Source organism: Doryrhamphus excisus, chromosome 9 (assembly GCF_030265055.1).
Source record: "Doryrhamphus excisus isolate RoL2022-K1 chromosome 9, RoL_Dexc_1.0, whole genome shotgun sequence".
Taxonomy (NCBI): Eukaryota; Metazoa; Chordata; class Actinopteri; order Syngnathiformes; family Syngnathidae; genus Doryrhamphus; species Doryrhamphus excisus.
Window position 1 is genome coordinate 15,213,716 of NC_080474.1, and position 16,596 is coordinate 15,230,311.

General features: G+C 42.3%; 1 protein-coding gene across 13 annotated transcripts in view; it reads right to left on the reverse strand.

Annotated features, from left to right (window-relative positions):
- The window catches only part of mycbp2 (MYC binding protein 2), a 57,072-nt gene extending 40,480 nt beyond the window's left edge, over positions 1–16,592 (reverse strand). For 7 of the 13 annotated variants that reach the window (XM_058083141.1, XM_058083138.1, XM_058083137.1 and 4 more), the window contains exons 1-15: positions 15,940–16,591; positions 13,808–13,883; positions 8,843–9,058; positions 7,641–7,794; positions 7,355–7,551; positions 6,009–6,251; positions 5,644–5,715; positions 5,421–5,517; positions 5,071–5,144; positions 3,147–3,285; positions 3,000–3,076; positions 1,595–1,799; positions 1,325–1,489; positions 1,093–1,251; positions 74–278 (exon numbers count right to left, since the gene is read on the reverse strand). In XM_058083141.1, the coding sequence (XP_057939124.1) occupies positions 74–278; positions 1,093–1,251; positions 1,325–1,489; positions 1,595–1,799; positions 3,000–3,076; positions 3,147–3,285; positions 5,071–5,144; positions 5,421–5,517; positions 5,644–5,715; positions 6,009–6,251; positions 7,355–7,551; positions 7,641–7,794; positions 8,843–9,058; positions 13,808–13,883; positions 15,940–16,223 (2,363 nt within the window). In that variant the 5' untranslated portion in view covers positions 16,224–16,591. Of the gene's footprint in view, positions 1–73; positions 279–1,092; positions 1,252–1,324; positions 1,490–1,594; positions 1,800–2,999; positions 3,077–3,146; positions 3,286–5,070; positions 5,145–5,420; positions 5,518–5,643; positions 5,716–6,008; positions 6,252–7,354; positions 7,552–7,640; positions 7,795–8,842; positions 9,059–13,807; positions 13,884–15,939 lie in introns of all 13 variants that reach the window. The other 6 variants (XM_058083133.1, XM_058083129.1, XM_058083132.1 and 3 more) reach the window with 1 other exon arrangement.
- Between the last annotated feature and the right edge of the window lie 4 nt (positions 16,593–16,596).

Consider the following 16,596-nt stretch of genomic DNA (forward strand, 5'->3'; position numbering starts at 1 on the left):
TTTTGGAAAGTTTACCAAAAAGGAACAAGATAACTTGAAAGAAAAAAAATTGCCTATCTGTGTGTCCTCTTACCCTCCTGGTACTCTATCAGGCCGTCCACTGCTGACACAGCTGGCACCGTAGCCCGTGCAGTCCCCGCACACGGTGCAAACCATACACTGGTCCAGCTTCCATTTGTGCATGCCAGGCTGACACATCATGCTCTTCTCTTCCTTCTCCTCCAGCTCGTCCTCCAGGTCCTCATCCATAGCTGTGGCCATGTTCTCCACGCCGAACGCTGCAAATGCGCACGCCAATGATGCAAGCGAGTTTTATTTAAGTGTATAATGCCATGTATCCATCAAGCACTTTGAGACGGTACAGCATTTTCACTTGACATTGACCGCATACGAGACAATTTGTTCTATAATAAGCAAGTTTTTCAATCACCCTCTTGTCCTTGATCATTGGAATTTGGTCTGGACTGGGCAGAATTGATTACTACAAAATTGAAATTATTTGAAACTGGCTGCGGTGGCCAAGTGGTTAGCTCGCAGACCTCACAGCTAGGAGACCAGGGTTCAATTCCACCCTCTGCCATCTCTGTGTGGCCATCTCCCCGTGCATGCGTGGGTTTTCTCCGGGTACTCCGGTTTCCTCCCACATTCCAAAAACATGCTAGGTTAATTGGTGACTCCAAATTGTCCATAGGTATGAATGTGAGTGTGAATGGTTGTTTGTCTATATGTGCCCTGTGATTGGCTGGCGACCAGTCCAGGGTGTACCCCGCCTCTCGCGCAAAGACAGCTGGGATAGGCTCCAGGAAAAAGCGGTAGAAAATGAATGAATGAATGAAAGAAACTAGCCGAGTCACTGTTGATTCAGTCTTAATTAGTTGTCTAACGAGCAACATAATGCTAAATTTTTTCAATATAACAATGGTTGGGAAACAGGAGTTCTGAACATTCACAGAGAGATTCTCACTGAAAATAATACTGGATGATTAATTTCAGCCATGGTTTATCAAAAATACAGTCAAATGTCTCTCTTATCGGTTCTGTTAAAAAGAGAATCGAGTATCGAGTTGAAAACCAGGCCTAACGTTTGCTCACCTTTGCCTGCCTGGCTCATGGCCCCTGTGTCTCTGCCACACTGGCCCTTGTTGTTCACCCCAAAAGTCCACACTTCCCCACTCTTGGTCAGGACACATGTGTGGGCCTTTCCCATGGCAACCTGAGTCACAAAGTGGCCTTTCAGGTCCGTCACTTGACCTGTGGAAAAGCAAAGGATGTTTGAACGCTGCAACTCTACAACAACAGCAAGGGGAACCTCGTAAAGACATACAAGTGCTGTCGCTGTAAATGGCGTCCTTTCCAAACATGTAGAGCTCGCCATCCTTGGTGATGATGCTGCTGCTGCCGTTGTTGCACGCCGTGTACACTGCTGTCTTGGTCTCTAATTTGATCATCTTCTTGGGCTTGTAGGGTTTGGGTTGCCGGCGGCTTTTAGCTGGAAGTGGTGGGAGGGAGAATGACACATCATCACTTTAATTCTGTTATCTCGTCTCATCTGATTTGTCACAGCCTATAAATGTGAGGATGAAATCTCTCATACTGGACTCTCCGTCCTCTCCTTTGCTCGCTGAGCCGGTGAAGAAGACGCTTCCATCTTCAGCCACTAAAAGTGCGTGGGAACCATCATGGCCAACGGAGAACTGAAGGATCTTGGGAGATTTTGTGACAGGAAGTTCCACCCATTTGCCCGCCGAAGGTCCTCCCTGCTTTATACCGAGGCTTTGATACTTTCCTGTGTAGTAGATCTGTGATGACAATGAAACATGTTGTTATTAATCTTTTGCTTAAACATTCATTCATTTTCTACCACTTATCCTCACAAGGGTTTCACGTCAAAAGCAAGAATAAGCATATTTATATTGGTACAGGTATATTTGCAAAATGTATATTGTGCAATACAGTCATACAGTACTTGTAATCAAAGACCTGCAGTCTATGTTCTCATTCATTCATTCATTCCGTTTTCTACCGCTTTTTCCTCACGAGGGTCGCGGGGGTTGCTGGAGCCTATTCCAGTTGTCTTTGGGCGAGAGGCGGGGTACACCCTGGACTGGTCGCCAGCCAATCACAGGGCACATATAGACAAACAACCATTCACACTCACATTCATACCTATGGACAATTTGGAGTCGCCAATTAACCTAGCATGTTTTTGGAATGTGGGAGGAAACCGGAATACCCGGAGAAAAATCCACGCATGCACGGGGAGAACATGCAAACTCCACATAGAGATGGCCGAGGGTGGAATTGAACCCTGGTCTCCTAGCTGTGAGGTCTGCATGCTAACCACTCGATCGCCGTGCAGCTCTGTCTATGTTCTCATGTACTCCAAATCATGAATAAAGTTAAAAGAAGTTGTCATACTTATTAATTAACTAATAATTAGCACCCAGTCCTCTTTTCTGTTTATGTAATTAACAGCCCCGACTACAATCTGAGCATTTATGGTATTTCTTCTGCTAAGGTGTCTTTACAGATAAGATGAGTGTTAGCAAAATGATGGGCCTCCGTAAGGACAAAGAAATGATCAACATGCAAACTGGCCCTCATCTTTTTATCTGGCCAAGCCGCACATTGCACCACACCCGCCACACAGAAGCAGTGAAACACGCCCTTCACATACTCCTGGCGACTACATATTTAGCATGGTGTGAGTGGGGCATTTCTCACTCTAAGCTACTAAAACTACAACACCGTGCAGTGGAGCAAACTATAAACACCATAATGAACATATTGTGAAATGAATATATCCCCGACAGTGGCAACATAAATTAAGCATTACTGCCCTTGTAAAGGTAGATTTCTCTAATTATATTTTGTACATATTGTTGTGGCGAGTTTATATACAGTGGCAGTCACATTTTGGACACACTTCCTCAAGCCATTGAATGAGAGGATGTTCAAGCTTTTCACTGGCATTGCCTCAGACTAGAATACACGCTCACCTTCCCGGAAGCAGTCTTCATCAACGCAAACTCCCTGCCAGCTCCGAGCAATGCCGCCTCCTCATCAAAGCCTGTGCCTGAGGAATCAATATAGAGCATGTGAAAACATGATGCATACAGTATTAAAAAAAAAAAAAAAACACTCACTGATGATGTGAAGATCCTTCTCGAGGTCAAAGAGGGAGATGCCGCAAGCATGGAGACACTTCCTGGCCAGCTTCAGCTGCAGTTCCTGCTGCAGACTCGGGTCTGAGCTCATGGTGTAGATGCGCACCACAAAGCCATCCTGTAAGATGGCAATTGCAAAACACAACATTGTATACAGTAGATCATGAATAACAAATAAATGAGTACTTGAGACACACATACATTTTTTTTTACACTAATAAATCTTGGATTATACTGCTGTGTAAAGACACCATGACACACTACATCCACTCACTCCTCCCCCTCCGAACTTAGTCTGATGTTGATGCGCTCCTCACTACTGAATGATAATAAAAGATGAGCAATAGAATAGATGGAAAGTGAGTCGCAGTCTAACCTAAACATGCTAGTCAGGCTAGTGCTACAACCACAAGCAGCTAGCGGTCGTACGCAGGCCGCCGAGTATAGCTGATTCTCCAAGCAGTGTCTCCATAATCCAGACTGCTTGCCTGTTTTAATTCCAGTAATGACTTACAATCATATATTAACTCGTGTTCACCCCGCTGCAAGTTTTGAGGCCAGATTGTAACAAGTTGACACTAGAAGGTAGGCGTTTCCATTGTCACACAAGACGCTGCCATCTTGCACTGCATTATGCTTTATTATTATGTATTTATCAATTATTAACAACTTATTGTGAATGATATTTGTTTTCTGCAGAATTTTTTGGAGTAAAATGATTTTTTTTTTACAAACATCTGCAAATGTGGGTTTGAGAATGCTGATTTGTGAATATACAGAGAGCCACTATTTAAGTGGCTGATTATAAAAACAACAAATGGGATAAATGTGATGACAACCATAGCACCAGAAAGACATATTGTCCGCTGTAGAACAACCAGGTTTAGAGACAGCTACTTCCCCCTGGCCATCAGACTGCTCAATGCCAAATAAGCCCCTCTACCTGCCCACATGCACAACTTTAAATTATTATTTATTCTAAATTATATAATATGTACAGATTACTGTTTCGCTGTACATTGTTCATATTTGATGTCATCTATTTATTATCCACATTATTATTTATTATTATACGGGAGCCAGGAAACAACGTTTCGTTGGTAATTTCACTGCTGTGTTATTGTTATTGTGCAATGACAATAAAGAAAGTCTATCTATCTGTCTATCTAATAAGAATGGGTGTGTCCAAGAAGTGCAACTAATTAACTAAACATCACAAAGCTAGGTGACAGTTTCACTCAGCAAACATCATGCTGTTCATTTTTCAAAAGGTGAGTGGTTTTACTTAATTTTAGTTTTCGGTTTGCTGTTCCTGAAACTTAACCAAAAAAAATCATATAGAGACACTATTTTTCCAGTATGCACCTTATTCATATGTATCTTTTAAAATGCATTTAGAAATGTTATAGAATTTCAATCTTTATGAAGTCTGTTTTAGACGAGGTATCACCATTCAATATTTGGCAGGCAAAACGGGTATTAAAAAAAAATATATATATATATATATATATATATATGCAAAGCAACCCTCTTGATTTGCTTAAAACTAATCTTCAACCATGGAGGCAGCCAGCTACAGTGGCAGTTATATGGATTTCACGTGTCCCCCTCCTCCCAACGCGGATGGCTCATGTGCTTACATAGATAGCTTGTGACATTAAAATTGGCGACTACTCGACATGCATTGTCGCTATCCCTCGTGCAACACAATAGAACAGCTTTCTCTGGATTATAAATGACGGCATTATAGACGAGGAGAGGCTTTGCACTGCCGGGGAATTAAAATCCATGTAATTTAGTTTCAGTCATAATAAAGTAAGACTCTACAGGAGTCCCAGCTCGGTTAGTATTCATTACAAATGTAAAGGAACTAGGGCAGTGGTTTAGTGTGCCCTACACTCACATCTTTGCAGGCTGCTATTTGGTTAATGTGCTCTCCGTCCGTGAAGAGTATATTCTGTCCATCTGAGTGTTGACCTGTGCGGAGAGAGGAAGGTGACTGTCAATACATGCAATGTATTGCTGAACAAATGTTATAAGAATCTAATTCAATATGACCCTAGCTTTCTTAAATATCTCAGATTGAAAAGCAATAAAAATGTGCTTCTTGCTGTGAGAATTGCAATAATTCTTTGAACATTAGTAAAGAATGGAGTCTGATGGAGTGCTGGCAGTAAAAATTCCACAAAAGCAGTGTGCATGGCAGACTTTCAGTGAAATAAATTGAGCATAAAATGAACATTATCTCCGTACCTGGCATGGTGACCGCCCCTTCAGGTTCCAGTGTCTCAGGGTTGATCTTGATGGCCGACATACTGTGGTTACTCGTGTCCCTATACAGCAAGTAGCCCTACGGAGACAGGACAAACATGTCTCATATTTATGATTTTTTTAAGGAGTCCACCTGCAGCTTATGAATAATTTCTATTGCATCAAACTGTATGATCTTAAATCAATAAAGGTCTGCCAAGGTTACCTGAGCAAAGCCCAGCCACGACCTCTTTTCTGTTCGATTCCTGATGCGAGACGTGGAGTTGTAAACATGACCCTACAGTGCAAAAAAAAATAAAAATAAAAATCACACATCAACCAGCAAACACTAGCAAGCATTTGATGATTCAGAATCACAATTCAAACTAATCTTTCTGGAAATAACATGCATATAAAATCGTACAGTATCCAAGTAATTAACTAATGAACTATATTTTTCCGTGTTCTGGAGGGATTTTGCCATGTTTCTGTGATGCCACAAGAGTGATAACCAAAGACAAAAATGTGATGGCAACCATAGAACACAAAATGGAAGCTATTGCGACGTCGGAAAATGGTTTTCCTACATACCCTGACAGTGCCGCTGTAGCCGGAGCCCACTTTGTAGATTCCATCCTTGCAGAGCAAGTAGAGAAATGAGCCGTCGGTCTGCAGGAGGCAGCGCTCATCCTCGTCGATGGTGACACCTTTCAGCACCCATTTGTTCATCAAGGCCGCGCGCTTGATGCCATTTCCGAACCATTCCTGGATTTGGATCTTTCCCACCAGAACGGCCTGCACACTTCTCTGCAGGGCGTTCAGTATTGTGGGCACCTAGGGGTGGGGACACATTTGTAAAGGTTATATACCATATGTGTACTTTCACGAATAAAATGGCAAAGTGAACTAAAATACAAATATGAGGCAATCAATGATGTTCGACATGTATTCTAGACTGGTCAGTCGGTGTCAGTACTATTACATTTTTGACACAAAAGTGCTAGACTTGATCCCGGAACAACAGGCCTTTATTACAGGTTTGAAACGTTAGGCACAAGAACGCCAATAACAATCTCTACTAAATATGTCTTAAATGACCTATTTTCTCTTATTATGTCTACAATATTGTGTAATACAAGCGTAAAGCTGACTATAGGGGTCTTAATAATACCTAATAATGTATATTATCATGAACAAGTTTTCTATACAACATTCGATTTATAAATAAGGAATCCTAATTCCCGGAAAAAATTAGGTTTTGTGAGATATCGTATTTTGTTGCATTATGGGATGTCATTCGTTAAAGGAAATAAAACTTCTCACTATAAGATCTGACGTGGACTACGAGTTTCCCCTCACTGCGCTCAACAACATTACCACAGCAGTTATTGCACACACACACACACACACACACACACACACCAACACACAGAGAAATGTAGAATGCATAAGAAAACACTTCCCGCCCTCTTGCCTGCCTCATTCTGTGATGACTCATAGTCTGGTCAGGGCTTTAAAGTTGTGTTATTGTGAGTGGGTGACAATAAATTAGGTACACCTGCAATAATCTAAGAAGACAAGCGCAATTGTAGTTATCTTTGTGCAAATGTGCCTAATATTGCAGCCGGTGAGTGTACATATGGAAAACAAAGCAGGCAGAAGAGAGACAAACAAAGGACCGGAGATTTGGCAGAAAAGCTCATCAGGCATGGTAAACTAATTAGGGAGGAGACTTGGAGAGGTCTGACATTTAGCAAAACGCAATTTGGACTGTCCTGACCAAATTGCTCTGAAGAAACGCATGAAGCAGCGACAGATCCTTTCCTGCCGCTATATAACGACGTGTAACCAAACCTACGTTACTTTGCAGCTGCTGCTTGGTAAAACATATCACAACATTATGCTTTCAGTATGAGTGCACCAGAGCTGTCAGTCACCTGTATCGTCTGGCAAGCATGGCTGCCGTTGTTGGTGAGGATGGCGGAGACAGCCTGCAGGATTTTGCCGGTGTCCCCCCAGGACACGACCAGGCTGAAGAGGCAGGCGCAAGACAGAGCAGTGATGGCCTGTCCTGTTGGGTCGTTTGGCCCAGTGCTTCGGACTGTGGTCTCCAAGAGCAGCTGGAAAAGGGACTCTGCGGGGGAACAACATAACACAGGTTTACGTACAGAAACCTAAATCATCCAGTAGACAACATCTGATTTGTGCGAGGCTCTTCCTTACCTAGCACGTCGGGAGGCTCAGTCTGGAATCCCTCAGGCTGTTGCCCCTGAAGCATGTCCAACAAGGCCTGCAGACTACGCAGGCATAGCGAGGGGTGCGAGAAGCGAGTCTCCTTTATCAGCTCGAAGACGCCGCACAGGCCGATGCCAATTATCTGTGCAGGAGAAAATAAATTGGAGATTAAATCTGTCAAGGTGGGTGAGTCACAAAGAGAGCAGGTCCTATTTATAGACTAGATTGCGGTTCGGCATTCGCTCCGCTGCATATTCATGGATTCCTTTTCTCTGTTTTAAATTGTAATTTTTTTGTCATTTTAATGATAACGTAAAATATAAAGCTGTTTTCATGGCGCTATCTACAAGAGAAAAAGAGTGCTGAAGTTATGAATACAGTAGGGGGCACTGTCACAAAACCAGATGATAAACAAGACTGGGTTAAGCATTTTTGAACATTCATTCATTCATTCATTCATTCATTTTCTACCGCTTTTTCCTCACAAGGGTCGCGGGGGTGCTGGAGCCTATCCCAGCTGTCCTCGGGCGAGAGGCGGGGTACACCCCGGACTGGTCGCCAGCCAATCACAAGGCACATATAGACAAACAACCATTCACACTCACATTCATACCTATGGACAATTTGGAGTCGCCATTTAGCCTAGCATGTTTTTGGAATGTGGGAGGAATTTTTGAACATAGAGATGGCTAAATGAACAAAAATACACATATAAGTCATTCAGGAGGCACATTTAAAGACAAGAGTATTGGTGTGTTGTGTAGTTCTGGGCTGTTGTTAGAGTGGGGGCTACAGAAGGCAGTGACGTTCTGCATGCCCGGTTAGAACTAGCTTTTAGGTAATACAGGATTTAAACAAATGAATGGCAGTGGGATGAAATACAGGAAGTTACATTCTGTGTGAATTGCAGGCATAAAAATTAGTGGGCCATAGCTAGCAACTGACAGCATCTCCACCCACCCACATTAGACTGGTAGCTCCTAGTGAATAGAAATCAAGAGCATTCAAAGCAAATTGTGGGACAGGAAAGGTTGTTAATCCTCCTGATGGGGCTTAAAAACATCAAGTGTGGTGATATGAAGTCATACAATAACAGTAAGGTAATAAAAAAAGGTAAGGCCCATGAGGATGATAAAGCTCCAAGATAAAGAGCTCGGGTTCAGTCATGTATAACGATAAGAGCATCCTACCTTTGGCAGTTTGATGGCCGGCTCGCGGTATTCCTCCTCCTCCTCGCTGTCGGAGTCGCCGCTCTGCACCGAGCTCCTGGAGGCCAGCGCCAGCGAGGTCTCCCGCTGCTGCCATTCGAGCACACAGTGGCGCACGTTGCAGTAGACGTTGAATGCTGACGGGTTACTGTGCAGCTTGATGTCAGGTATGCAGAGGGCACCATCAAAACCCTCGGTCTGTAGAAGCGACATGAGGAAGTGGTCAGTCGGGTCAAGAAAAATTGCATTGTCATTTCTAGCAACATTAGCTAAACAACACACTTAATGTGTGGCTCCAAACCTGCCTGGCGCACTGCCATTTCCATATTATGTGTATTATCATTCACAGTGGTGATGCCACAGCTCACAGTCTGGTTGACCTTACTGTTAAGATTACGGTCACATTTCCAGAATGCTGCCCCCTTTTGGCTTGGAGACATGAATGATGAGGCATTGAGAATTAAACGAAGCACTTTTACAGTGGAGTGGCCATTAAATAATAATTAAGATGAGCGAACTGAATGGTTAGCTTTCTCCACTGAGGCAGCAATTTTAACCACAGTCCTCCGGTAGGGAGATTCATTGTTCACGACCACCTCTTGTTGCCCTTTGGGTATTACCATCACAGGGGGTGATGTCAGCTGCTTGGGAGAGGGTTGGAAAGAGGTCATTCATGCTCTCTTCAAAGAAACAGGGGGAATATTAGTTCCCCTCCCATCTAGCAGGGTGTTACGCCTGAAGCAGTTAGTGTACACTTAAAGAGCTTTGGAAGGCATGAAACACAAGGACATTTGTTAAAGAATAGGAAGAACGAGGAATGAAGGTCCAGACACCGTGTAGGATGTGGTTCAACTTTACATCGGTTTACATTTCCATTTTTTTTATCACAGGAAGGAATGGAAATAGACCTATATATATTTTCATACCTCTTTTACCTCTTGAAATGGACATTGGTAAAAAAAAAAAAAAAGAAAAAAAAAGGTACCAGTATTCTCATTGGTTCATATATTGAGTTATAGCAGTCACTGTTGCAATAACAGGCAGGCCCTGGTTTACTGGTTGATATAATGAGTTATGGTGAGTTTTGCCCCCGTCCCATCATTATTCAACAACAGCCACTGTCCAAGCAGTCCCAGCAGAAGCTGTAGTAATTCTACACTTCATCAAATTTACTGAAGATTTGTCAAACCAAACAACAATCGCCGCATATGACTTCAAAACATGATATTAGCTTTCATTGTGGAAGTGCACTACTTTCTCACTACTACACAACCTGCTCTTTACTGTTTCTTTCATCCTTTTCTTTCCACATCTTAACAATAAATAATAATAATACATTTTATTTGTTTAGCGCTTTTCAAAATACTCAAAGACACTTTACAGAAGAATGGAGTTGAATAAAAGCAAGTAAACAGAGTAGAAGACACACCAAAATACAACATTCATTCGTTAATACACAGTTAAAACATGAGAAAAAGCAGGGCGGGGCATCTTGTGCCGCAGGCCAATAGGAAACAAACAAACAAACATGTTATGAATGGTCTTGAGGCAGCACTTTGGAGACCCCTCCTTTACTGTTCTATGTCAAGGTTGAGCACATGACCTGATGTCAACTTATTCAGCAACCACAATTTCGACGGTTAACCTCCTTTGTGGGGAGCGAATGACGGTAATTAAAGAGAGGCTGTGTTATTGGCGCTGGAACTAATTGATGTGTCACATATATTGCAAATATTGATCTGAAATCAAAGGAGAAGGTGTTTCAAAAGGTGGGCAGTTTACATCACAGTATGCAGGAGGTTTGCAGGGGGGGCGAGCTGGCAGTATTTATGCTGTGAGCATAATACAGGCTTCAGAGACTGACCTCAGAACTTAAACCGTCAAAATGCAACAATATATGTACCTGGAGCATGTGGAGTGTATTCAAGGGTCAAAATGCATGCAGAGTACAACAAATGCGTATTTAGACACCTCTGGTTTAGTGTGTGAATCCATAAAAATTACCAAGACATGTATAATGAGCAATTATGCAAAATTCATGGATGTCATCATGAAACTCCCCCACCTTGTCAGAGTTTGAATGCAGCCCTGTGGGACATTGTGTTTATCTGCCCGGCACTCAGCACAGTGATGTCGGGATTCTCTGAAATGGCGATTTTTTACGGAAATGTACTGGACTTCCTAAGACAAAGTGCTTGAAAAGTCATTTTCCAGCTATTTGAGCAGCTCTAGTAGCTTTTATGGTAAAAGGATGCTGCAACAGCTACTTATTTAGTCTGAAACGGTTTCTAATGGATAACACAGCATTATTAATCAAGCCTGCAGTACTACTAAAGCGGGCCTATATGCTCATTTTCTACCCTTTGTATTGTGTTGTGGACTCCTTTAGAGCAGCTTACACACGATAACCAACAAAGAAAGCTTTCTCGATCTTCCAGAATCTCCACCTATTCCAGCTGTACTTCCTTGGATTTCCAAAACTTTTAATTTATTCTACCCATATGCAAGCCCATTCCTCTGTGATTGGTTCCGCTCCCAAGCACTACAGCAAAGGACTACAACTTGTACCCAGGCACACCCATATGAGGAAGTCACTGACTTCTCACAAGGCTCACTGTGACGTCACTCTATGAAACCAAGCGTTCAGAGTCAGAGACTTCTTTCAGGGCTCACTTTCAAATGCGCAAACCTCATTAACTGAAACTTTGCCATCGTTTAACACGATTGTACAACATTCTAACAACATTTATAGGTCAGAAAAGTGGAAAAAAGCATATTAGGTCCGATTCAAGCCGTCCATTCCAGATTCCACTCCAACACTTCCATCCATCAGCAGCCCTTCTATTCATGATGCAGAACCCACGAGATCACAACAACTGCTTGTGCTAACCAGTTACGCAAGGAGTAGGAACGATGTCAGAAATGTGGCCGTATTTTCCTTGTTTCCTGTTGCACACAATTGTAGAGGTTTAAGTGTACGTTTCTGTTACGTCCCGTGGTGTCTAGCTTAAGATTTTAGTCTCAAAAGGCAACCATTTTGCAGCCTGGAGCCCTGATAACAATGGATAGCATTATAATTACACATTAATTTAATCAATAGTTAGTTTCTAAATAAAGTAAAATATTTGGCCAATGTTTTAAAGGAAAAAAAAAACCTGAAGAGAAATGAAAATGTGAGCGAGCACTTTGACGACGGGGGCAAGGAGCAACCTGGAAGAGGTTATCTGACCTCTATGCAAATGCTTGGATCTTACCATGAATGCTGAAATTAATAGTCTCATCGAGTCAATGGGAACACCATCTACCAAAGTAAAACCAAATTACCATGTGGTAGAAGAAAGCTAAATATCCCTTTTCCTCTAATGCACTACAAATCATTATTAAAGTTCCAAAGTTGTTATACTGTATATAATGACTTTTCAAATTCCAGAAATAACAGCCTTTGCACTATAGGTAAATAAATGTCCCGGCTATAATTCAAACATACCGTAACTCTGCACTTAATATAGAAACTGCATAGATTTTTGTCATGTTTGCACTGCTAACAATTACATTACACTGAACAACAGATCACTAGACATGAGAGCAGCATTCATCAGGGATACAGATGCTCTTGTTCTGACTCCACCACATGTCTGCATTATTAAAGAGACTGTCAAAGAAAGGGGGGAAACTGCTGAGACAATGTCAGTGAGAGTTCCCTGGCAGACTGAAAGCAGGGCACAGGACATACAAATGCAACATGATGACCATTACACGACCCACATTTTAAAGTCTACTTGCCTGCCTCCATCCATCCATCTTCTATACCGCTTATCCTCATGCTGGAGCCTATCCCAGCTGTACACCATGGTCACCAGCCAATCACAGGGCACATATAGACAAACAACCATTCACACTCACATTCATACAATTTGGAGTCACCAATGAACCTGTTGTGCATGTTTATGGACTGTGGGACGAGAAAACCCACAACGAGACAGAACATGCAAACTCCTCACAGACATGCCGAGCAGGGAATCTAACCCTACCTGTGTGGCTTGCGTGCTAACCACAAATAGGTGCATCAGACACTCCGAAGACAATCTGGCGTTGAATACTAATTCATACAGGTGTCATCCCGCCTCAGTTGGAGCTCGAATATAATTTCATAGGGTGAAAAATAAACTACATTGCCAATGTTCCAAGCTGGTGTCTTTTATACAGAACAGCAACACCAAAATAAGATGATAAGGTGGAAAAATGTTGGCATTTACTGAAAGAGTCTACACGTGTACGCATACCTGACACTTCTCTCCCTCCAGTATAGTGGAATGTAAAATGCCATGAGCCACCTCATGCATGACCTCGGACGACTTGTCAAAGAAAGGATTCCTATCTATTTTTTCTACGAGTATTCCACTTTACACTTGTAGGACAGTTAAAATGTTCAGATGCTACTTAAAGAGGTTTTACAATGCGGACATCTTGACCCTGGAAAATATTTTTTCCATTTCCATGACTTCCTGTGGGAATGAAAATGCTGGAATTATAAACAAATCACTGTCAAGAATGAAACTAATAATACAGTGCAATATTAGGCTTGTTTACATTATTATCAAGACTTAGAATCAACGTATTAACGTTCAATCTACAAGCAGAGGCAGCAAGCCATTGTCTCCCTCATTCACTCAGACAAAGTGTCCCCTTTGGATGGAGGCAGTGGAGCCAGGCAACTGTTGCCGTGGAGATGAGCAACACATCAAGTCGCCCAGCAACAGACTGTGTTTTTGGATCGTGCTTTTCAGCATCACCTGAGGATGAGATGGTGGGCCAAAACCAGACAGACATTCTTTTTTTTTTTAATCATTCTGTAGTCCTTCATCTATACCACTGTGCAAACTCACACCTATAGTCTGACACAATCAGTGGCTGCCGTACACGGAGTAACAATCAAATCTCTCTTACCTTTGTCCTCGATTTGACTTTGGACTTGACTTTTTGTCGTCTTTTCAGCTTTTTCTTACTTAAAGCCTTCTTCCCCCTGAAATAAATCAGAGTCAAAACAGTTTAATCATAGAGGCATGTGTTTAAACAACATATGTACAAGCGCGCTATGAGCCACAAAGTGATTATGCTTATTTTGTCGTATGGCAACATTATTGAATGTTAACATAAAACTCTCAGCCTTAGAATCATCTTTGTTGTCCACAACAAATATTAACTATGGTATGTAACAATATATGCTCAATAAATAAATGTAAAAAAACACACACAATTGTCAAATAATAAAACTGAATGACTTAATGAAAGAGTACAACATAATTACTGCTTTCTCAATTGATTGACACCTTCCGGAAGTATTGTTGAGGCAGAATGAGTGTACTACTTGGCTGCAACCTGCGGAGGCGTTGTTGAGTCAGTCTTAACTAGTGTCCTGTCTGAATTTAAAACTACAGAAAATTATTTAAATACTGATATATCTCACTTATCTTTGTGCTTTCACAATTTAAAACAATACAAATAACATTACATTTCTGCATTTAACATGCATAAGGATTTTAAGGATTAAATATATATTCATGAAATAATTTACTCCATTGTTGATAAAGGAAATGTAGTCAAACACACATGCCTGATTTCCAGTGTTAGTAAATGAAAGTACTGGTTCATTGCCATTTTTTCTGTGTGGTGATAAAAATATGACTTTACTTTCTGTTTGAGTGACCTTTGCAACACAAGCATGTATAACACGCTTCTTGTGCCTTGGTCAATGGAAACGTCATATGAGACCACGGCTGTCCATGTACAATTTCCCCAATTTAAAAGAATTCAAAAGAACCTTACTCCAACTCTAATCCAGTATCATTTTTAAAAATTAATTAGTAGGATAGGATGCTTTAACTGTATTTTTGCTGATTTTCACTCAGCAGTTTGTTGGCCGTAATAATACATCGCCTGGTGACACTTGTACGTACACTGGACTCAATTTTAACTGGACCAAAAATGACAATTGTGAAACCAGCCTTAAGGGATGAAAACATTACAGTGATTAAGAGAACATCGCAGAACATGTCCCATCATCCTGATAAAACAGAGCTAAAGTTCATTTCAGTTCATCCAGCATGTTTTTCCATTTCAGATTCTATGCTATATTGCTACAAATAAGTCATAATAGCTTGTGACATTGAAGGGTGGTTGATAACAATAACAACAAGAGCAGAGTGAGGGAGGGATGCTGCAATGACCCAGCTCCTCTCCAACCTGACTGACAATAAATGACGTAAGTCTAATAGCCTCTTGGCAAAAAAAAGCCAGCCAGTTCAGATCACCCACCATCTTTATATTCACTCAAAACACGCAGCATGGTTCACTATACAATGTCCTAGTGCGTTGACGCCCCACTTGTGTCACTGTCACAGTCGTGGGTCTCCACAATAGCCACTTTAGATGAGGAAAAGCTATGCTAGCTGGCTAGCCAGCCAGCGGCTAACGAAATAGTGACGCCGTTGGGCCCAAACCAACAACAATGGACACGACTCTTGTAAAAAAAATAACTTTATAGTATATGTTGAGAATCACCGTATATATTCAGTGGGATGAGGTTGTGTCGTTGCAGACAACTGGCGAATAAAATGCCTAACGGTGCTGCCGTGACAGCTGAAGCTTAGCCACCTAGCTTCAACGTAAACCCAAAGGTGCGCTTTGTTAATTACATTGTCACAGCCCGAGCGGGTGGTGATATTTACTGGACAATTAAATAAAATAGCAATTGTTCAAAGCAAGAAGGGATCATTGGGAATGTAACCGAACCGGGGGGACGTCACGACTTCGAGGAGGCTAAGGAAGTGCTGGATGAAATGCTACCTAGCACTCTGACCCCACCGGGAGTGTAGCCCCCCTCCTCAAAACAGTGCACCTCCTGGATGCTTTATTTATTTATTTTCTTAGCTAATGCGACAGTGTCTCATATAATGCAAGCTAGTATGGCTTATGATAACATACATAGCAGCTAGCTACCTTCGGCTAACGACAGCTGTGTGTGGTAATATTAGCTTAGCCTAAGCTATCCATTAACATCCAAATATTGCCCTACTCACCTTCCTTGATTTATCCCTTGCTCTTTATCGTTGATGGCAGTCGTGTAAATCCTCCTGTACCTTTCCGCCAGGGCTCTCCCTGAGAGCAAAAGCTGGTACCGAGTCCGACAGTCAGACTGGGCTCCGGGCGTCGGACAGGGACCCATGCCCGGCCCAATGGTGGAGAGATCGGCTCCTAGTCCGTACATGACCCGGACACCCAGCCCCATCGACGGCGACGAGGAAGGCACAATCCCCCCACAGGCGGCGGCCGCGGCTGCCGCTGCCGCAGCGGCACACATCATCGTTTTGGAGCACAATGCATAAACCGGGCGGCGAAATATAAAACAGATAGATCACATCCGGCCATCGGGTACAAAAAAATCAACGAATTGTTAAATCCACCGCACCTCTATACTGTGTCCGTTTAATGCTGCAGGAAATTGCACGAATATGTCCGGGATCGAAGCTTGTTATCTGGGCTAAATCAGCGACCGGTCGTCCGATTGGCACAAGCTTCTTCTTCTACGCTACAAGGACATTTGCAATATAATGGCAAAAATAACGCGATCGCTTCTATTTGTCCCTTGGAAATGTGTTGACCCCCGAGAGGCAGCACCCTCAGATGGTCTGCCATCTTAGCTCCATCATCATCATCATCATCATCCTCCCTCCCCC